This window comes from Drosophila obscura, unplaced genomic scaffold (assembly GCF_018151105.1).
Source record: "Drosophila obscura isolate BZ-5 IFL unplaced genomic scaffold, ASM1815110v1 contig_165, whole genome shotgun sequence".
Lineage (NCBI taxonomy): Eukaryota > Metazoa > Arthropoda > Insecta > Diptera > Drosophilidae > Drosophila > Drosophila obscura.
In genome coordinates, this window is record NW_024542752.1 from 2261803 (window position 1) to 2286274 (window position 24472).

The window sequence follows — 24472 nt, forward strand, 5'->3', positions numbered from 1 at the left end:
ATTTCGAGCAGCAGCTGCAGCAACTAAAGCTGCAGCACCTCCAGCTGCAGCTTCAAATGCGCCAACAACAGCCGCCCCTTCATTCGTACGGCAACGGCGGGCTGGAGATGGTGCCGCAACAGTCGTATCGTAGCTATCCGGGACGAGGACAGAGGAATACCAATTCCCCAGTGGCATCACCACAATGGCAGACAGGCAATTGCGAAAAGTGAGGGTTCCGCTTTTGACCGAAGCCGGGTTGAAGGGTGAAGGGTGATTAACTCTCTACATATCTCTCCCCACAGCTGTCAATTCGGCAACGAGCAGTATGGCAATGTGGAGTCGCCACAATCGTTGATGCGCTCTCCATGTGGGGGCTACAACATACTTCGTCGTGGGCAACCCGTGCACAATAATAATAATCTATCAGCCATAATTTATTTGCTGCAGGAACTAGATCTGGCGGCTCTGCAGGAGCTGGACGCTGCTGTCAGTAAACGCTTGAGGGATCTCACGCGCGATTAAAATATATCAGCCACGGATCAGCCATATATTCAGAGAGCAGAGCCCTTGTAAATTCAGCCAGCAGCCAGTAGCTCCAACCAGAGCAGAACAGAACAGCCTATAGCAAGGAAGACCTCTTAAATGTTGAGTGATTCCTTGTTAAAGCTTATTCAAGTGCAAATAAAATTATTGCGTGTCATAAAATGATCAAGATCAACTAAAAATGAATAGTAAATTTATCAGTAGAAAAGCCCTAAAATGTTGCAGTTTACTGCATCCATCCTTTGTGGGCAGCTATTTTTGGTGGGTCTGAGTTTTTCAGTTCAGCTTAAAAGCCGAAAATTAAATCAAGATTTGCGTGCCACAGACAGGCAAAGCATTTGCATGTTTTTGTACATGGACGGGGGGGGAGAGGGGAGTCCTAACTCTCATTTAAGGTAGCATTCTGGTCTGGTTTTGTGGTCATTCATTCTCATTCCCCTTCGACCTGACACTTTGGCCATGAACATGAAAATATGTTGCAGGTTTCTTTGTTTTTTTTCTTTCTTTTTTTTCGGTTGTGACCAGACTTAGAAAAATTCTGTGGATGCTGCTGTGAATGGGCCCCATGTGTGTGTGTGTGTGTGTGTGGATTTGTAAAAAGCGCAAGTGTAATTAGTGTGAGGCTTAACGGGGCTAAACAAACAGACAGATCGTGGGCCGGGTCAGACCCAGACCCAGACACAGACCGTAACGAAACGAAACGAAACGCAATGAAACCTAAACAAAAACTCAGACCAGTTTCGGTCTGGAATTTGTCCCCCCCCCTGGTTTCGTTTTTTGTATTTTTCGACCAGGCCTTACAACTATTGCCAAATTGCATTTGAATAGTCGCAGCTTTTGGGAGTTGGTGTTTTGTTTTTCTTTCTTTCTCGACTTTGCGTTTGCGTTTGGGTGTTTCAGAGTTTCGGCTCAGTCGGTCTCCGATGACGATGACTGCAACTGCAACTGGAACTGCAACTGTCTCTGGCTGATAAATCGCTAGAGCATTATTTATGAACTCCTCGTGTCACTCTCTGGCCTCTGGTTTGGGGCGTCGCTTTTTTTCGTACGTATTTTTATGCATGGTTACTTTTTTATGAGCGACACGGCGCACCCTCTGACGTATGCGTGATATGCTCTCAGACTCCAACTCCGACTCTGACTCCAACTCGAGCTTTTGTTTGGACTATTATTCAGTGTCTCGGGCAAATAAAGCACAAAGCGAATACAGCAATCAGAGAAGCCAACTGTTAACGGCCTTGGCCAAGTGCTTGGCGTAACTGCTGCTGGAAAATTATGATCCGCATAAAAACTGATAGTTTATGGGGAGCAAAAAATAAATCGACAACGCTACAAAACAGACAGTCCTCCCAGCTGTCCGTGGTTCATCTCTTTCTCTTATGTTTTTGCCCATCTTTAATGGCAAGCGCCAGAAATATTGAGCGAGATAGGGTAATGCAGACCCGATATACTAATATCTTCCCGCACTGACTAAAAAATGCATCTGTTCCTTTATCGAACAGCAACACCAAAAGATACCGATACCAAGAGAAATTATTAATTAAAAATATAAACAAAATATTAATTAAAAAATAATAAATAAAAAATATTAATTAAAAAATAATAAATAAAAACTAATAAAAAAAAAACGAAACAATAAATCAGTAGAAGGGGTTCCTTTGCGTTGCATGATTATTGTGTTGTTTCTGCCTTTATTTCCATGGCCCAAAATAAAGATTTTTAATAAGGACTATCCACGCTAGTTCCCATGAAGCTTCAGTTCAATCAGAACAAAAACCCGAGGTATATCACATGAGCACTTATGTCAAAGAGTTATCTTTTGGCAATTGGAATGGCAATGGCAATGGCCGGACTTCTTTACAGACTGACGGACTTCTATATCTGCACTGCACTGAACTGAGCATCATTTAGTCCGTATCCTCGCTGGCAAAGTTCTTCAGACCGGGAAGCACCAGGAATACTGAAGGCCCCAGCCTATCAGTCCATCAAAATCGTCGATGGGAAGATCCAACTGTTAGGTTTGACTTTTTGTTGAATTTTAAATTGAATTAATTTAAATTACAAATGAAATTTGCTAAATTTGCTTTCAATTGAAGTGCGGCAACAGCGCTTTAGTGCGCATCGCATCCGTTAATTGTGCTGTGGAATGCGCTCTCGACAGTCATAAAAAACACATTCATCAGGGGTCTCTTTAAGCGATTGCCGTTAATGATGATGATGATGATGATATGATGATGATATGAAGATGACGTTGATGTCGATGCGGAATAGGGTGGTGGGTGGAATCCATGAGAGATATTCGCATATGTCGGGTGGATGGGGGGAACATCTTGTTTATGGCTCTGTCTCTCTCCTCTCTTCCCTCTCGCTGCCAAAAACTTCCGGCCGTTAAGGGGAATGGGGGGAGAACAGCTGTTGTTCACCTCCATCGAGCGGTGGGGCAGGGGCAGGGGCATGGTGCGATTGGAACGGACCTCAACCAAATGTGGCCTTGATGCCTCGACGCAAAAGCAGAAACAATGAAGCTTTAAATTGCATCTTAAGATCTGCTGCCTTCTAGTGCTGGAAATCAGAAATAGTAACAAGTGCCACGCAGAAGCCACAAAGGAGGGGCATGGCATTGGCGGGGCTGTGGCTGTGGCAGATGCAGTGGGGCTTGGGGGGCAGTGCTTGTATGTGTGTGTATGGGGACGTTGTCCGGGTAGCAAAGTCTTTTGATTTATGCGGAGCAATTAATTTTTTGCGCATTTTTGTTGGTGACGATGGCGATGGTGGTGGTGGTGGTGCTGCTGCTGCTAGATGTCGCCATGGGGAAGCTGCTGCTGACGACACCGACACGGACACGAACACGAACACGGACATGAAACTATGTAAAAGGCGACAAAGCCTGCCCCACAGGCACAGTGCCACCGGTGTTGTCACTGCCACAGCATTCACACTCCAATGTGCCCTGGCAGAGGTTATCATAATGGGGAAAAGAAATGGACTTAAAAAATAAATTTAATTTCAGAAAATCCAGAAAATGCAAAATCTAAATTTTAACAAACTTACTAAAATGGAAATCAAGAGGATTCGGCAGGGAAATTATTTTTACAGTTTGCCTATGTATTCTTTTTGGCTGTACAAATTTTGCATAAGCGAATGGCACATACAGAGCCCAATTGGGAGAGATTCCAAAATTCTTATGATGAAATGTTGAGAGAAAGAAGCAAACTTAGAAAGGAGAACACTGAATATGGAGTGTGTCCAGCTACGGGGGCTATAGCGATCGTGCAGATCATCCACACAAATACTCGTTAATGGATTGGTTTTAGTGCCATAAATTAAACGCGTACATTTTTTCTTTATGCTCCAGAGATCAAGAGAGAGTCCTTGAACGGTGCTTGCATCTTCTTTGCCTTGTATTCAAATGTTCTGTGGCTGTTTTCATAGAACTCTCGACCACAGTGCGGTGTCTGGGTATGCAGACACACACACACAAACACACACACAAGCACACACACAGAGTGAGAGTGAGAGCGAGAGTCTCGGCTAAAGGTGCGTTCACGCGCAGCAATGCAGAGAGATGCTATGCTCTCTGTCCCTGGTGCCCCATTCCATGCCCCATTTGCCAGCCTCTTGCCTCATACGCTTGTCAGAGAAGTCCCTCCTGGCGTACGTAGGTCGGTGCGGAATTTTCCTGTTCGCATTGGTTGAAGTTTTTGCGGCCAGAAATGGGCAACGTTTTGGAATTTTAGTTCCGCTTTGTTGCCATTGCCGTTGCCCCCATGCCACATGTCCTCGACTCTGGCTGGCGACTGCCGTCTGCCGTCTGCCGCCTCCTCCGTCTGTTGGTTGTGGTTGTTGTCAGGCTAAGTGTTTGTTATGATTTATATTGGTTTTATTAAATGTTTCAACAACCTTTTGGCCAACAATTATTTACTGCAGGCCATGGAACGGACGGGCGCACGGGCGAGGAGCGTGGCACGCATGAACGCACCGAACGATGGCGTGTACAGGGGGCGGGGGCGTGGTTCGGAGGGGGGTTGTGGAGTGCCACGGATGCCAGACTGCTGTGTGTGTCCGTCCTGGCAATGACATTAAAGTCTCGTGCCATCCGGCCGGACGGTGCGGCAGGTGTTGGCACGGGGCAGGCGGACAGGCGGGCAGCATGCAACATGACGGTGCTGCACGGCAAGTTAATGAGCTTAAAGGAAACGCAGCTGCCAAGGAGTCGAACGTAATGGCGAAAGCTCCACTTAAGCTTCAAAAACCAAGCAGACACAAGCAGCGAAAATGTGGCAGAAGTCTGAGAGATAGAGAAATAGAGAAAGAGATAGGGGGGAGAGAAAGGAAGTAAGATGTGGAGACTAAGTGCAGAAGCAACAGACAAAACTTCTCTCAAGACGAAGCTTGGATGTGCTTTTTGATTTGCCTCCGGAAAAAAAACACAGCAGCCATCGGCTCCCCCTTTTGGCCGCTCGGGGTTACTGCGAAAAGTAAAAGCGCTTTCAGTAATCTTAGAATGAAGAATTAAATTAATTAAATTAATAATAACCATTTTTAAGCACGTCATGCAGCACTGCACTTCGGTCGGTTGGCTTTTGATTTCTTAAGCCATGGTTTCTTTCGACTCATAATAATGAAAAAATAAACAGAAACAAACCAATATTTAAATTAAATATTCGGTTTTTGGATGCAACAAAAATAGTCATAAATAAATTAAATAAAAAATAAATAAAAAAAAATAAATAATAATAAATAATTTTATATATATAAACATAAATGTATTTAAAAGGTTTTTTTAACCTATAAAACACTTTTAAAATAAATATTATACATATATTAAATTTAAAGCTTAATTTGTTAATTTAGATTTAAAATATATTTAATTTAAATATGAAATCTAGGAAATATATTGGTATACAATTTTTAAATATTAATGTAAACATTAAAATTTCAGTTTTTAGGTACCTTAGGTACTTGTAGTAACGTGAAATATAGGCGGTTGCTACAAAGATATTTTGACTGACAGTTGGCATTTTTTTTTTTTAAATTGAAAACTAAAATTTTTTTTTTTTATACATTTTTTTAAAAACTCATTAATTTTTAATGATATTTGGATGGGATGCGTTTTCGTAACCAAAAGAGTTATTGTCTAGTAAAAGTAGCAATAACTAGAATTTATGCTTAAAGTGAAGGCTGGCAAGTGAAAAATGTTTGCCTTAGATGGGCATATTCATAGAACTAAAGCCTGAGAGGAGAGCCAATGCATTTTTTCAATGAGTGTCAAATCGATTGAGAATGCCCTGGATACCCGTTCAATGGGCACACTTGGTGGGGGGGGAGGGAAGGCACTTGAAACAACTTGTCATTGCAGCTTAGATGACAATGTTGATGGAGGTGACAGCGAAGGCGAAGGCGCACAGGAGTAGGTACAGGCAGAAGGAGCCCCAGTGTACCAGGTACAAAAAAAAAAAAAAAAAAAAGAACACCCAACAACACTATCCTTGTCGTCACTGCACGTTTTTGACGGCTTTATTGTTTAGCTTGGAGTTTACTCAAACCCCTTGTGGGAGCGACCCACCGACCGACCGTCTTCTAGTATTTTTTGGGTTGAGGGGTAAAATGAGCACAAAGTGCTCCAAAGTCGCCAAGTCGTTGGGGCTGCCGGCTCTGGAGGGGGCCACAATACTGCTGCTGCGGGGTGGTAGACAGTCCATCCCTCTGCACTTGAATGACTTTTCATAACTTTATGGAAAGTTTTGACAATGCACAAGGCACAAGGCAGGCGACGCCGACAGCAACAGCGACAATGAAGAAGACACCGCCTGACAATGGCCAAATGAGTGGCTCTCTGGTAACAGTGCGGGGGGAACGGTGCGGGGTCACCTTTTGCCTGCTGTGGCACGTTTCCGCTTCCGTTTAGCGCGACTCCTGCTCTCTCTCTCTACTCTCTCTCCTTCTCTCTGTGTGTTCCACTTGAGCATAATGAATATTTTCCTAAATTGAAATGTTGTTTGTCCTTACACTCGTGCTACTCGAGGTCCTCGTGGACACAACGGCTCGCCCCCCCCCAACAGCCGAGTCACTTTCACTTTATGACTGCCTTGGCGGCTGCATAAATATGAAAAATGTAAAATTTAATATGCAATTTACGTCACTGAAAAGTTGCTTCCTCCATCTTCATCTCCATCGCCAGCTCCACTGTGCCCCTCGCTCTGCTCTTCTTGTCCATTCAATTTGCATATTTCTTTTTCTTTTGACTTTTAATGCCCTTCCAGAGGGTATTGCAGAGATGGATCCTCCCTGAAAATGTTTTCCCAGGAATACAGATCCGCTGTTCATTCCATTGGATCCCCTTGAAACTCTCCAGCAATTTACATACACAAAAAACAAGCAAAAAAAAAAAAAAAAGTTTACCTGAAGAATTAGCATAGAAAATTCTACAGATCCTAACAGCTGCCCGCTCGCTGTAGGCCATGGCACATCATATGTAGTACTCCTATTACCCATGGCAACGATTGCTCCCTAAAGGGTATCTAAAGCTTCGTGGCTCAAAAAAAAAAAATAGTTCTTTTGCTGTTTTTTTTTTTGTGTATGTTCCCTGTTTTGTTCCCTTAATGTTTTACACTTTTCTTTAGTGCTTTCTCTTTTCGACTTTCTCTGGGGTTCTTTTCTGGGTTTCTTTTTTTTATGTCTTTGGTCATTGTATTGTCTGGGGAAATTTAGAGCCTCGCCGGTGAGCCCCTCCCCCAACCCCAAGAGTCTGTGGCAAATGTGCGATGAATAAGTGAGAACTTGGCTAATGAGTGGGTCGCAAGTGGACACTGGACACTGGACAGTAGATGGAATAGAGTACGTTGCATAATGGCGAAATTTGAGATATCAATTGACGTCCGTACTGTACAGAGGCACAACTCGTTGGCATTGAAATGGGACTGATCTGTGTGTGATGCTGTTTGCTTGCCGCGAATTCATTTCATTTCATGGCCTTTAGGCACACAACATTCGCTCACTCACTGCCTCTGACAGACAGATAGACAGACACACAGACAGTTGTATGCTAAATATGATTGATACGCACACAAAAGAGATCTCTTTCGTTGCTCTGTCCATCAATGGGGGTTTGTCGGTGAAGAGCAAAAGCTGCAGAATTTATCGAAAAAAAAAGAAAAATATGATCAATCATTCCATCATCTCACAATCGAGAGAAAGAGATGACAAAGCCCACACAAACATATTAATGAGGCACCATTCATTCATGATCGCAATCTCAATCTCAATCCATGGTATACGTTTCTGCAAAAGGTTTTCCCTACAATAAATACCCTGCAAATGTGGCATAGGCTAGAGATAGAAATTCCGATTGGTTTTTACATTCCTTTCTCCCCTAACGAAGGAATATACGAGCCCACCCTACTGCATTGAGGAGCACACAAATTTCTAGACATTTAGCAGGAGCCTCTTGCAGTAGCAGTAGCCAAATAAATTAATTATGTTAATCTGTTTACATGTCAGCCGCACTAGAAGTGCTTCTTCGTTTCGTATGGTGCGAGGGAGGAGGTGTATGTCTACAGTTAATAAAGCAAACACCTGTCGCAGCATTTGGCCGCAAACCCCAGGACGAGAACGAGAGCCAGAGCCATCCATTTAGTCTCCTCCTTTTTGGCTTCGCATCGTTGACTACGTCAAAAACTTAAAACGCTCTCAAATTGCATAAACTTTTTGACAATCATCAAGCCCATGATGGTGATGATGATGATGGTGGTGATAGCGGATGATGGGCCTGGAAGATGGTTGGTGGCAGATATGGCCTGGGTCCTAGACATCATCAATTTTCGAGAGTCGAGAGGGCAAGCATGGGGGCCCGCCGCCACAAAAACACTTGGCGAGCACGACAAAACTTTTTGTGGTACCAGCCGTAGCCACAGTGCTACGAAATTTTTTTGTGAAAATCGAATGCAAAATTCGGAGACTAAAACGAAAACACTCTGCTGATATATTTCTACCTTTATTCTTTATTATTATATATTCTTTGATATTTATTTGATTGGAAATAATAATTCCAAACATTTTTGTTAATTAAGAAACGCAACTCCAACCAAATTACGCTCTATAATGAATCCCTATATTTTATTAAAAAAAAAAAATTAATTTCTTATATTTAATATGATCCACAAATTTAAAGTCTCAAAATCTCATTAAATTTAAGCTAAAACTGGTTGGAAATTGTAAGCTCTCAGCAAATATTTGGCATGCGTATGTATGTATGGTATGTCCTTTTAACCCATACATACTTTAACTAAATACAATATAATAATATATAATATACAATATAAATTATTATAATATACAATATAATAATTAAAATATATATAATACATTATGTAATTATTATATTGTCTTTGCTTTAAACTTCTCCGCTGAAGAGATGTTTGAATTTAATTTATATTTTACATTTTTATAAAAAAATAAAAAAAAAACAATTTCAAAATATTTGGTATTAAAAGTTTATTCCTAATTCAGTATAGCGCCTCAAAAAAATAGCATAGCTGTCTGTTATTTTTATTTGATTTTTTTTTTTAAATTTTTTGTTTGCTCTGTATGAAAAATATTATGTACGAGTATTTCCATACCACTGTGCTGCTGTAGTCATTGTAACTGATGTTGATGAGGCATCGTGCACTTTAAGCAAATTAGTTACGCAGCTCATGTTCGTGGCTCCTTGTAACCTCATCCTTAAACATTTCCCCCCCACCCACAACCCAATTCCCATTCCATTTGACATTCGTTACTTGTGTGTGTGTGTTTTTGGGTGGTAAACAAATTTAATAAATAGCTAAACACACACACAAAAGTCACACACAACCCTTTGTACCAGTAAGCAGTAACCAGTAAGCAGTAACCATTCAGAGTCCCATTCCGGGTGGCAGGGGGGCAGGAGAATGGTGTGAGAGGATGGTTCCGGCTGTCAGCAAAGAAAAGAAACCCTTCAACCCTCTCACAGTCTACGAAGGCCGGGTATATTTATCCCCCCCATTTTTGGCAGACATATTCATATTTACCCAAGTTTATGGAGCATTGTATTTGTCTTTGGTTTCTGTCATCTCCGGACATTTGTCGGCTGTTGTTTCTGGCATTCCGGATTGCCACATAAAATATAACACTTCATTTTTGGCCAGAGTGGCATGGGGGTGGGGTTGGTCTGTTCATTTTAGTTTTTCTCCTTTGGCCAATATCTAGATTCTAGAATGTCTTGACGCCTACACCCCACCCCACCCCAGCCCAGCCCAGCCCACAACCCCACGCACACGACCCACAATCGAGGGGTCGAGATACAGCGATAGAGTCGCTGTTTGGGCTGGTGTTGGTGTCGGGCCTCATAATTTATATGCTAAACATATTGCGCTTATATGGAATTACAAAAATATCTAAATACATACGCAGCAGCATTTACTTAAACATATCCTAGCCATGTTACGCATTTTACCACACCCGACCCCTTACCGCCCACCACTTGGGTTCGGTTCGGTTCGGTTTGGCTGGTTGTCAACGTTGGCTTTTTGGTTGGGTTTGCCATAACTTAACTGCCAGCTAAACTGGCTGTAGTGTCGGCTGGGAGTGCCTCCCTCTGGTTCTGGTTCTGTTTCTGTTTCTGAATCTGATTCTGGGTGTGGGTCCATGGCTAATGAAAAGGTTAAGCTTGAAATTTGCATGCCCCGATCGAGCACTTTTGGGCTAGAGACAGACGGACGACAGACGACCCTTGTCAAATGTTATCTTCGAGATTTTTAGCATTCAATTCTGTATGGTTTAATGTTAGAGCGTTGGCCCATCGTCTTTCACTGATGCTGACTGCCTGAAAGTCAAGAAGCTGGTGACCCCGATCTGTAAAACACTTTTGAGTGCATTGCTTGGTTGTTAATCTTCCTTTCTTAACGCAAAACTCTACAATCTTTTGGGGTGTTTAGCTTAATGCCTGCATTTATTTTCGCTGATCAGATAGGCATTTTTGCTGCTAGAATTCCAAGAAAACTGAAGACCACGTTGCCCACTGGCATTGCTCTCAACAGTTCATCTTTTGGCCATGACTTTAGACAGCTTTTGGCTGTCAACCATGCGTGCAACTGCCACTGCCACTGCCAGTGCCAGTGCCAACCCGCCCATTCCCATGAAGCGCTCGGCGGAGCATAAACTGTTCACAGACCATTGCCACCTGTAGAGGTTACGCGAGAGATTTGCTTGCTCTTCCTTTCTTATGAAGAACAATGGGATGGGATGGGATGGGATGGAACGATGATGACTTACCCATGATGATGATGATGGCGCTGACTGGGACGACGCTGGGGACGCAGCTGCACCAATGTAGGCGTTTGAGTATGCGGATGACACCAGAGCGGCAGCCGTTGCACCTTCTTCACCTCCGGCGAGAGGCCCATTATCCGTGTGGCCGCCGCACTGGCGCTCAACGGTGATGTCATATTGGCCAAATCGCTGGCATCCGTATCCTCCGCGGCATCATCCACAGCCACAGCCTCCCTGGCCGCATTGGCGTTGGCTGGACGTGAGCGTCGCGGTGGCCGGGGCAAGGGTTTGGGTGCCACACGGCGACGATTATTCTGAAGGCAATTTTGTGTGGATATTGTTGTGGATCGGATTGCCTTCAGTGGGTGTGGCACATTATTATTGTTAATGCTTTGCCAATGATGCAGTGGTTGCAGCAGTTGCCTCGATTGTAGCTGCTGCTGCTGTTGCTGTGGTTGCTGATGCAGCTGCTGCTGATTCGCTGATGCATGACTCGGCGCTGAGCGAAGATCGTTCAGCATTACATCCAGATCGCTGGCCAAAGAGCTGAGCAGCTGAAATATAAAATAAATAAGATTTCAATACGATTTTACACAGAAACGGATGCAAAAGAAAGACCAAGAGCGAGTATTAATCAATAAGTCAATTACAAGCTAAAACGTAGCATTGCTTCATCTTGACTAAATGTATCCAAATATGGTTAAAAAAAACAGTTTCTTAAGCTCAATTCGATATACTTTTGACAACTAGATGGTAATAAATCTATAAACATCACAATAAACATGGAAGTCATAGGAAAAGTGCAACAACTGAGCAAAAGATAATCTCATTACAAATTACAAGAATTTAATTTAAAAATTATAAGTAGATTCGCGTCCTCAGAAGCGACTCACACGTTCCTTCCCGTTTGTTTTCTTTCTCTGTTGCCTAATCTTTCCTTCTATCGCTGATTTTCTTATTTTTTTCTCATCGACTCTCGCTGGTTTTTCTTCATATCTTCGTCTATCGCTGCTACTTTTCTGGCTTCCCATTAAATGCCTACAAATCGTTTAGGTATCCTCACACTCCCATTTGTGTTCCTAGCCATTTCCATCATTACTTCTATTTAGTGACCAAACTGCAACGCAGAGCCAAGAACCAAGTCTAAAACTTGCCAATGCAATGAAAATGCACAGCGATTTGATTGATAAAGCAGACCAATCAAGGAGGCTTCTCTCTCTCTTTTTCTGCAGCGGCATGCAAATCTCCAACTCGATTCTAGGTTAATGAACGGATGTCTCAAGTGGCGACTACTGCTCATGGGAATCAATTGATTTTGATTTTGATTTGTTTTTTGTGCAAAATCATGGCCCAGAGAGAGGCCAACACTTGGACTTAGCCTTCGGTGTTGTGTCGTATCGTGTCGTGTCTCTTTGCGGAGGAATTTCCGTTACACAAACATTCGGCTGGCGGCGATGCTGGTGGGGCATGCATTGAACTGAAGTTTGGGTGTTGGGTGGGGTACTACCGGTGTACCTGCCACAACTGGTCTTAACTTCCGGCGGTGGCAGTGGCAGGCCTTGGCTGTGGCTGTCTGTGGCGATCTCTAATAATTACGCGCGCCACTGTCTTTGGCTAATGCAATAATAACGGGTTTGTTTCTTGCCTCCTCTTAGACTGGCTGCCTCTCATATGAAACATGGTTAACCCATGTCCCCAAAACCAAGTGCCAAAAATCAGCCAAAGCACAGCAAACACACAGAAAACACAGCAAACCGGCTCCCACGCTCTGTGCTAATTTGATATCCACTTCGTTTTCAGTTCCTTTTCTTTCTGTGTGTGTGTTTTGTGCATTATTTTTGTGTATTTATAAATATTTCTAGAGTTTTGGTTTTTGTTTTCTTCGTTTTCGTTTGGCCCGCAAATTGGCAAACTGTGGATGCAAATGCTGGACGAAAAGTGAAGTGGAAAATAAAAAAAAAAGGGAATCTGGAAAGACTGTGGAAACTGTGTGGCAAGGGGGCATATATTGCGTTTTTGTTTTTGTTTTGTTTCTAGTATTAAGGCATTCAAAGCATATGGGAATTGTGTAGTGATTTTGCGACTGAAATCGTTTCCATTTGAAGATCACACTTTACGATAGAAAAGAAGTTGATTTGCTGTTTTCCAGTTGTTTAAAAGTTTACCAAAAAAAAAAAACGTATTACTATGCATCGTTTTTGTGGGAGGCTGGATGAAGCATAATTAATTGAAGCTTAGAGAGCGCTGTCGGAGCGTTCTTACAGTGCGCTGTAACTGGATGTTATCCTAAGGGGTTAATCTGCTGAACAACCTTAAAGCAAGCACATAAGCAAGCACATAAATAAATAAATAAATATGTACATCAAAGATACTTTTTAAGAGTATCCATCTCCTCATCTCCAAATAGAATCCGAATCACGTATACGCCTCAATGGAATTTGTATTTTTGCCAAAACGAGACAGAAATCGAGAAACGAAAAAAAAAACCAACTTAAACATATGGATTAGCATGTAATAATGCCACAGCCAGGCCACACTTCAATGCAAACAGAGACACAGCTGGTGGGACAGACAAACGGTCAGACAAGGGGGAGACAGAGCCATAGACAGGCCGCCAGCCAATTGAGCAATTGCCACAGCAAACAGATTCAAATTGAAAATGTGGGCAAAGCAAGCAAAAACCAAATCAAAAAAAAAAAACCAAACAAAACAAGGCAAGAAATAAAAACCAACATCAATGGCCGAAGCATCGAATGCCCTTAATAGCAGGGGAATTTGTGTAAAAGTTGGAAAAAACTTCCACAGCTGCCAAAGTTTGATTCGTAAGATTCTAGACACAAATGTCCCAAAACATAGGGGAGTTCCATGGGTAACGTGACTAGTCCCTTGGTTGGAGTGGATAAATCTTTAAAGGTATTTGGGGACTTATTTTTTAGAATTTATTCTGCAAGTGTGGCTGCGATATTGCATAGGAATTAGTGTAGCCTTCTCTCCATAGGGTATCCCTAAACCGGTGGGTAAAAAAATTGGAAATAAAATGGAAACTCAACCGCAGAGTTTCTGTGTTCGAAGTGCAAACAAAACTTCAATTGGCAATATATCCGAGTGTGGATTATACGGTAAGGAATGGGTTAAGACAGAGAGAAAGAGAGGGGAAGGGGAGAAAGGAATTGAAAGATAGCTAGAGAGGAAGGGGAGAAAGGAATTGAAAGAGAGCTAGAGAGGAAGTGGGGACTATTAGCAAATAAGAAAGGGGAAGAAGAGAGACAGAGAGAGGGCACTTCCAGACAATTTCAATTTAGATCTCATAAAACAAATCGCAGAAAATGATACATACAAAAATTATATTGTATGAAACGTATTTTAAATTAAATTTAACAAGCGACGCGATCGCCGGCCTCTCTTTATATTTCCATTTTTATGGCGTTCTTAATTCTCTATTTATCATTTTACTTACCGCAATGGCATCCATCACTGCGTTAACCATTTTCCTGCAGCTTCTAGAACTTCTTGTAGTTTATCTCTCTCTCTCTTGGGCTGGTTCTGGTTGATTCTCCGCTCGCTGTTCCTCTTTTTTTGTCTCTCGCAGGTTGTCTTCTCTTTGAAGGGATTCTTTTTTTCGTCCTTTGCTACTTCTCTCGCTGTTCACTCTTTCCTTTATACTACTCGTTGGGATTCTTCTTCTCTCGCTTCTTCTTTTTTTTTTAGTTCTCCTCTCGCTGCTTCTCTTTCTTGAATATTTTGATTTATTTGACAATCATGCAAAGATTTTGGCCACAATTTCGCAATGTTGTTGCGATTCTCTTCGCCGACGTATTCTCAATTTCCATTTAAATTTCAATTCATTTGGCTTCTCGGACCCCCGTTCTCCATCGACCCCTTCTGCGCTGGCTCCTCACCGCCTGGCTCCTTTGTCGCTGGATCTGTTGACATTTAATTAACGTTCACGATTTGCTTATGCGACAGGTGGTGGTTCTGACCGGACGGCCCGCCAGATCCGAGGATGAGGATTGTGCTTGTACGTGGTACGTGCTCTCGAGCTCTGTGGGTTGAGACAAATTGTGAAAGAGTTATAGGTTTTTGGCGATGCAAATGACAAACAAAAGTGGGCGGCAAAAGGCGTTTAAAAATATGGGGAAGGTATTTGAAATGTAGGATGAAGTGTAGATTAAATATGTATAGAAATTATGTCAATAATGAGATCACGATTGAGGTTGAATGATGGTTAACGCTGGAAACAATCAAGGGTGACTTCATCATTGAAGCTTGAAGAATGGATTTGGGTTTCTCCGACACAACCGAGGGATCGTAGGCTATGAAAATCTAGCCCATGAATCAGAGCAATTCAAAAGTAAAATAAAAGATATGAAAAATCTAAACAAAATTTCGAGCAGAACGTATCTTAGGAATAAGATGAAAATATCTGGTACCTCTTAAAAATTAAATTTTATGTAATTCTATTATGAGCCATAAATAATAATAATTATGATTTGGTTTAAAATTGAATATGACAGTGACGATGACGATAAAACGGAAGAAGACGATGCCGTCAAGTGAGAAAATTCGAGCGCATTAAGCCGTTCAAACTTCAATATAAAATTTGATAATTTTAGGCATAATTATAGGCAAATTTGTGCTGTAAATTTCAATCAAATATTAATTAAATTTCATAGAGGCGATGGAGCGATATGTATTCCATTTATGAGGATCTATTTGCGTCTAAATCAATCGAAAGAATCGAATAAGCGTTAGATGGGGCGGTAGGGCAGTCAAGTCAGCAAAAGTTTTCCATGCAGACAAAATGGAATAATAAAATGGTGAAAATGGAAGAGAAACCGACATGCATACAGCAGGCAAAACCAAAAAAAGAAACCGAAAAAAGTGAATGTTGAATGTATCTTGCAGATACACTCGTCCGTACATTCATAAGTTTCTTTTAATTAAAAACCCATGCAGAGCATGGCTCTGTCCAAACATTTTTGTGGGGCCCCCAAACTTCATTTGACAATATCCCAGGCCCCTCAGGCCCCTCAGTCCCCACCATCACTACGCACACGATGATGATGTAGATGTTGACAAATGGAAAAACTCGTTTCACGTATATTATATTTCCACAAATTTTTCCGCATTTTATGCTCATTAATTACATTTTCATTTCAATTTCTGCATTTACATAAGCATTTCATTTCAGTTTTCATACGTTTCTGTCGTATCTTTCAGATACAATTTCGAAGCTCGTTATGTGCCGTCTCAGTTTTTCCCTTCTGCAAAAGGGTATGATAATTTTGATTAGATCTGAAATTAGCTTTACGCTTTGGGATATTCTTGATTCGCAGTCAACAGTCCTGACAAATACTTAAATTTTACAATTTCTACAGTACTTTTCCCTGCACGCAGAGAAAAACTCTCTGAAATTCTCATACCCCGCACATAAATTCAATAATTTAATCAAAGGGTATCAATTGTTTCGGTCACTGATATCGAAAGCCTTCCTCCTTTCTTGTTTCTTGCCATGAAATTCCACACAGTGCTACGGCTGACGGTTGGATGGTTGACGGAAGTTGAATTGCAAATGAAATTGTGAACAGTTCAGATACCAGATACCAGATACCAGATACGAGATATGTATGTATCTGCAGCTTTAAGGTTGAAATGCATTCGAATCGCGACAACATTTCCCGCACCAAAAAAAAAAAAAAAAAAAAAAATCTACCGAAAAATCGGTGGCCATCAAACGAGAAGCGTGAAAAAAAATGTCACGCAGTCGCGCCAGTCGCACGCAGCAGCTCATTACAAAAGCTTTAAATGCATACAAAATGATCGTTTCGTTTGGGTTCGAGCTGAAGTTTCGTATTTATTTATTTATTTAGCTTGAATAAATTGTTGATCAAATGGGGAAGATGGCTTTAAATGGGATTCTACGCGATTACGAGAACTTCGAGCAGTACATACATACATAGATATGTATCGTTGAGTCTATTGTGGCATACGAGAATGAGTATACATGGGATATATGGGATAGGCTTTTTTTGTAGCGCTTTTTAGCTGTAGCTGGGGAACATGTGTCTGCAATTCGATAATTTGGCTGGTCAACAAAATCCGTTGATTGGGGTGATGTGTGGAGAGCTCTAATTGTCGTAGCAAAGTACAATCCGTGTTTGGAGTTTCGTTGCCCATCTTCCCGCTGCAGTCCCCGCTTTCACCGCAGCAGCTTTTTTTTTTGGGGGCAGGCACTTTGGTCTTACTCCGCAATTATATTTTGTTTGGCGCCTCCTTTCCTGCCTTTTGTCAACGAGTCGATTTTCATAAACCAAACAGGAAATGATGTGGCTAAGCCGTTTGTACAATCGGATTGATAATTTTTTGCAGTTTTTTTTGCGAGGTGATAAGCCATCTGCAAAATGATGAATCACTAGTTGGCGCTGTGCGACAGCAGTGCGTTGCCTCAACACCAAGATTCGATAAATAAAAATCAAAGAACACAGCAGAAGCTACACAGCAAATTAGGGTCCAGCTGAAGGGTCGCCACGGCCCCCTTTCAATATATTCCGTATGCTTCACAGCCAAGGGTCCCGTATCGTATTTTAGCTCCTGTAACCTGAGAGGGAAAGTCATCAGATACATAGGTACATAAATCGAAACCGGGAATAGCTGGGATCTTAAAGTCGCGGGTGGTTTGGTTCGACAGAAAAATAATTCTAATTAATTTTCCGATTACATTTCCATTTTAAATCTGTATCTGTATCAAAGAATTCTCTTAATAGAAAAATACATATACATATGTACCTATTAATATAATTTCAAATTAAAGCAAAAAATATTTTTAGCTTTTGTAGTGAATTTAGGAATTTTAAAGCGATTGATTTAAATTCCTGTATACTTTTCCAGGGCTCTGGATAGATAAATCTTTTCATCGAGCGGAGAAAGCGGAATTTCCGTTGCAATTAGAAGGATATTTATATTGCATCAAAGATCTGAAACCCTAAAGATTCATTCCATTTATTTTGACTGAACGTATTCTTAGCTTTAAAATCTTTGAATTTAGTCACTGTGACTTCTCTACTTCATCAGGCCATAAATTGTTTGCGTGTTTACACACACAAGAGACATCGAAACACAACACAACAGACAAACAGAGAAACAGAGAAATACTCGTATTTGTGGCATGGAAATATCAATAATCAATATCAATATTTCGAGGGCGATCCCAGCCGAGCGGCTTGTATCAATTTCGGGTCTAATGAATGTTTTGTCTGAGCTTTGTCTCTGGTTTATTTATTGAATTTATGCTAAGGTTAAATATCAGCGTGAAATTGAAATGAGTTTTAGTGTTGAGGAGCAGCAGCAGCTGCCCCACAGATACTACTGATACAGATACAAGCAGCATCTTTCTCTAAAGTCTTCTTTAGCGCTTCGCCTGAGATTTCGGGGTCGGGCATTATCTTGTCTTGGACTTATCGCTGACTGGGGGCCCGATGCCTCGCTGTGCATCTTGTGGCACAGAAACAAGAAACGAGAAACAAGAAAAGTCTGTAAATTGAATGATAAGCACGCACACAGGCGGCAGCTATTCGGCATCCACATCTGAATGATGATACTCTCGTGTATGTGTATGTGTATGTACATGTGATGATCGTTGTCGTCGTCCGGCAATCAATTGGGGAATTGAGGCTGAAGGTGATTCGCATTCTGGACAGCTACTCAATTGATTGCCGCTCTCTCCATCAACACCATAAATCAATTGATATGATACTCGCACTGCCCTTTCCTTGGCTGATAAGACGCCTCCTCAATCAAGGAGATTGCCTTCCATCGAATCGAATTGAGAGCCACTTGAGTGTCCGTCAATCTATGTGCTGCTGCAACAAATGCATTTGGGGCGTCACTTGCGTCACAGAAGGCCTCTTCAATTAATGTTGAATATCATTTACAGTCCGTTCTGTCCGTACCGTGTCCACTGTACGCGTGTATCTGTATCGGATGTCAATGCAGCTCGTGTTGCCAAAGGTCAGGTCTTTTGAGTTTTGTTTATTTTGGTGGTTTGTTTTTGCAGGGATCATAAGGATCATAATACAAATAATAAAATATATTAATTTCTGCTTTGTAATATCTAAGAAAATGTATTTTTTTTATTTTAATTTGTATAATAATTTTTACTATACAATTTAAAATTTATTTCTGGCATACAAATTGAAACAAAATATTTCCAGTTTTATACCAAACGCATAAAGCATTTTATGTATTTAAAAAAATAAATAAATGTGTATTATAAGTTTATTCTGTTCCAGAATATCACTTGGACATTTTTTTTTCAGCTTTTTGGGCATCAGATACTTGCAGATACAGATACTTCGTATATATATTTTAATTACCATTCGAAGTGTATGCATACATTCGCTTGGGGCAATTTTTAAGGGGGCTACTGTATTCATATCTCTACTCAGACTTTTACTTTCGAGAAGGATAAGAAACCCAACAAAACCTCAGAATATCTACTGTCAAGAAAAGTTAACAAAAAAATGCAATACAATTAGTTGAAAAGACAGAGAAAGACACAGAAACTGAGAAGGACAGCAAAAGATAGACAAACAGAAATAAGAAAAAAAAAAAATATGAAGACCAAAATGAATTTCTTTTTTTTGTTTGCAGCAAGCGATCGCATGGCAACGGCAGCGGCGCACACACACACACACAAACCATGGCAAGAAGTGGCACCAACTTGCTGAAAAAAAAAAGAAATTTGTTGTGGCAGCCACAGGAGCACGGGTAGAAGGCACACACGGCTGGATGGACAGGCGTAGCGAATGGACGGATAGACAGATGCCTTGTTTATGAATACGCGGCCATTGTCTGAATGTCTGAAATGTGGATGCAGCAGCAGCAGCAGCAGCAGCAGCAACAGCAGCAGCAGACACACAACCAGGAAGAGGCGTTGAACAGGGTACAGGGAGCTGGGAGAAGGCCAGCAAATATAGATATAGATACTTCTCACCACATACAGATACAGATACAAATAGAGATTCAGATACTGTACGCACAATGTTTAAAGAGCAGCCAACAGGAACAATATTGACAAATAGATTACAAGTTATTAAGGGAGCTATGCCACAGATAAAGTTTCGTCAAGCAGGCGCGAAAAATGGAAAACAAAAATTGGAACAGCAACATTTGTTTCCCTCTAATGGTTGCTCGAAAACCTTTGCTGGTATGACAGATCCCGGCTTTATCTTCAGTTATATATAATATATAAGCCATAAATATTAAACTAAAACTAACGAAGAACTTTTTTCTTCCGCCTCTCACATAAAAAAGAGATGGAATATTGTCGCATGTCCCACGTTGAATGTCGCGTGGGGTGCCACAAGCAGCAACAACACGTGCAGCAGCAAACGCAGATACAGAGACATAGATACAGATACAGACACTGAGACGGAATTGAGGCAGGTTCGGGCTGCCGCACACACTCATTGCCAATATTTGCCGAACAAATATGGTCGAAATCTATATTTAGACGCTGACGACCAGACCAGACCAGACCCGATCGATGGATCGATCGATCGCTGGATCGTTGATCGTTGATCGTCTTCCCAGGCCCTGGCCTCGAACCGGAGCGTGGCTTTTGTTAACTGGCTTTCTATTGGAACAGTTGCTTTGGTCGACAGAAGTAAACGTTAGCGTAAACACAGAGAGCCCCAAAACAAAACTTAATGTTCGGCTGCTGCTGCTGTTGCGCCCCCACATTATGGATCCATCATTGGACCATACCATAGAGCGGTCCACAGAGCAAAATTCAACGCCAAAAACAAATTGAGCAACGAATGCAGGCAATCGAATATGCGAATTGATGTGTGGGCGATGGCTAAATATCCATCATGGAATTCGACTGAGATCATGGCTTAAGGGCTGCCAAATATCAGCAAATATTATACGCAATCATTAAAGAGCTTCCATATCCATAAGACCCATCAATAATCACAAGAAGAAGTTCACTTAAAAATGGACCTAAAGATTGTCGAATTTCTAAACATGTAAAATTTTGTTGCTGTGATTTATAGTTTATTTTGAAAATTATGATCTTAAGAATAATATATTTTATATATTTTATTTTTTATATTTATTTATTTATTGTACATATGTATGTATGTATTTTATGTACATAAATATGTACATAATAAATTCAACCGTAAGTAAAATAATTTGCACAAACTTTTAGCAGAGTTTGCAGAAATCATTTCTCTTGAAATATCAAAAGTCAACGATCCCAGAAACAAAGAAACAACCAACAGAGATTGCATATATGTATGTAAATATGTATCTAAATGGATTTCTACCTTTAAACAAATGTATAGAAATCAGCAGCTAATGTGTGCCAGCCACGATCGCTATCAGAACTAAAACACAGAGCCAGAATACACCGCTGCTACCTGCAGAGGAACACTGACCAGCCGGAACGAAGGCAACCCATTGATAAGACCCATGGAGATAATAAGAAGTACTATGACAACAGCAAATTGCATGAGAAATTCTATATCATACACAAGTAATGGCGGTAAGCACATACATATAAGCATGTATTGTATGCACATACCCTGCTCGGACTTATCAGTCGGGGCAGTCATCGGGTGTTGCATTTCAGAATAGAGGAATATCTCGCATAATGTGGACTCTTCTCTTCCGCAACGCAAAACGCTTTGCGATGGTTTCTCATGTGGTTACAATTTCGATTTTTCGGCAAAAAGGGGAGATAAGAAGAGCTAAAAAACCAAGCGCCCAGTAGTAGAGTGTACACTCCCAAAAACAACAAAGAGAGTAAATGCGAGAGAGAGATGGCTGTAGCTGATTAGCAGCAATCCGTACAAATCATCAACAATGTTTTGGGAATACCCAGTACTTGTGGAATTTCAAGGGTATTTGTTCTGTATTTGTTCGTTCACATTGGATGCCACAACTGTTTGAGCAGGGTGCTCCCCGAGATTGGTATGAGAACTAGAAGTAAAGCTTTATTTTAAATGTTTATTATACTAGCGTTACACCAAAAATAGTTTCAAGCGGATAATTGGTACGAAGAAAGTAATATAAAGGGGGTATCGCTTCAGTCGTAATAGCCCGATAAAATCATTGTTGGTGTTTTATCATCAGGTGCGGGCGAATGCGAATCCATGTCAGAGAGTGGCTGGTACAGAGCAGGGGGGCAGAGGGAGAGTAGGATATGACAACGATGGAAGGAATGTGCGCAGGGTGTAGTAGTGGCAGAGGTGGCAGTCGCTGAGAATGCAAAATGCCAGAACGATTAGCCATTCCCACTGTCAAAATGCATTGAAAGCGAAAGACGACACAAAAAGGAATACGGCCCAAAAAGGTGCAATGCACGCAAAAAGTAAGAGAGAGAGAGAGACGCCACACACGCACGCACGCGAGAGAGCGCCATGCAAAGAGGAAGAGAGAGAAAAAGACACTGAGAGAGGACACGGCCCCCTCATGTAAAGTTGTGGGCGCTGTCAATTTGAGAGTATGCTTACCGGTAGAGAAGCTCTGGCTGTGGCTCTCTCCTCTCTCTTTGAACTTGAACTTGCCGCAAGAGGCGGCCACCAGGTACTAGGCAGGAATCCGAGTTGGGGCACTAGCAGTAGCCCTCTGGGCGATCGTATTGTGTGTGTCCAATGTCCACTTGTGGGACTGCTCCAATTGTTTACCCACACTCACACACGCGCAGGGGCACCAATCGCGCACTCAATCACTCACACTCACTCAACTCACTGAAACTTCACTTTACTTTTCGCACTTAACTTTACTTCTTTTTGCTCTTTGTGCGCTGTTGCTGCTGGTTGTTGCTATTAAACAATTAAAGCTATATTTAATTGGGTTGTCGGAACAACACAACACAACAAAAAATAATAAGGAGGGAAAAAAAATAAGAGTATTTAATTAAGCGCGACGACGACACACGAGTCCCGCTGATCTCTGGGTGCGGGGGAAAATCTTCTTCTGGTCTTCTGCGACAAAATACGAAACGCCGGGCCGGGCCGGGCTGCAACGGTTCTTATGGGATGGCGAGGGAAAACTACACACGACAGGCGACTGCGACCGCAACCGCAAAACGGCGACCGCGACTATGACTGCGACTACGTACGAATTAATAATGACCGTTTCGGTTTCGGTTTCTTTCGGCCGCCGCGGCGGCGCAGCGACTGAGATAGGCAACGACGGCGACTGCGGCTGCGTCAGTGACGACAGCACGACAACGAAAAAAGCGCACAGTGGGGCCTCAGCCTGAAAGATGTGGCAAAAGTGAAATGGAAACTTTAAGATAAGCGGATCTTTAGATTAGGAGATATTTTCAGTGAGCAGCAACTTACTCAATTTTAGGTCGAATAAAATGTAAACTATATCATGAATTTAGGTCTCTAATTTTAGGTGTTTTTATTGTTTAATAACAAAAATTTGGCTTGTTGGAAAGACTCCTAATGAAAAATTGATTTTTCAATCTTCAAATAAAGTAATCCAACTGTATACATATATCATGAAAATATTAATTTAGCAATCTGAAATGGCCGATGGTCCCATTGTGCGACGACTCCCGAGTGCGAACTCGAACTGAAGCCCGAAACAGCAAAAGTAACGAAACGAAGCGCAGACAAAACGATGAACCGAGACAGAGCAGCAGCAGCAGCAGCAACAGCAGCAACAGCAGCAGCAGCGTGTGTTTTGTGTGCGATAATAGCAGCAACAACAAGTGAGGAAATTGAGCATCTAAGGGCGAAGCTTTTGATACCCTTGCAGATAGATCCATTGCCATGGCAATAGTTGCGCGATCTGTGATCTGATTCCAACTGTGAAATCCGGCCAAGAGACTGTTGAAAGTTTCCCCGCATTTCTTTTTCTTGTTATTCGTATGGAATCAAAGATGCTTTGTCCAGCACATGGCAAGCATCTCTTCATAATAATAGCACTCTCTGGAAGGATATAAAATCAGCCAGGCAGGCAGCAGGCAAGCAGAGGCAGAAGAACCGATTGGCGCACTGTGGTTACAAAGTTATGAAATTACATACAATATGACAACAAATAGTGAAAATATGTTGAAAGTGAAGTGTTCTTGGAAAAATAAATGTACAGATTTGCCAGTTAAGAGTTGTTTCTATGCGGAGGAAATTAAGCATATCACAAATAATAATAATGACTCCCTAACTCTACCGCCGCATTTTATCAATATTCGGGGAAGATACCCTCCAAGATTTAGATTCTTATTAATAATACTAAAAGAAGATCTCCCTTGACCTGACTAATGATATATGACATATATACTATGAAATAGTAGTGTTGCAGTCTTCCAAATTGAATAAATCTACTCATTTGGATTGAAATGGAAGAAAACAGAAGAAATCCCGTGACGTTTGCTTTCCTTCTTCTGGGTTTTTATGTCGTTAGGCAAGTACCCATTAAATCTGTACAATATACGAGTATTTAGTCAAACGCGTAACTATAGTCGTAGACATCTCCATAAAAGTAGTGGGGGAGCCGCCTACCAAAGGACTTTTTTTTTGACTATAGATGTCTATAGGCATTCAACCAATCCAAAGATCCAAATTCGATGCAAATCGGATTGTTGTTTCCATAGGAACAAGAGGTCGGCGGAAGCTGTTTCTTGTTTTCATTAATATTT

At 41.5% G+C, this 24472-nt stretch overlaps 1 protein-coding gene across 1 annotated transcript; it reads right to left on the reverse strand.

The window, feature by feature from the left end:
* Positions 1-2432: 2432 nt before the first annotated feature.
* LOC121403890 (protein sprint-like) lies at positions 2433-22942 on the reverse strand. The gene is made up of 4 exons (XM_041591986.1): positions 22332-22942; positions 14270-14854; positions 10816-11366; positions 2433-2499 (listed from the first exon to the last, which is right to left on the reverse strand). Exons 2-4 carry the CDS (start codon positions 14297-14299, stop codon positions 2433-2435), a joined length of 648 nt encoding a protein of 215 aa, XP_041447920.1. The 5' UTR covers positions 14300-14854; positions 22332-22942.
* Positions 22943-24472: the final 1530 nt, after the last annotated feature.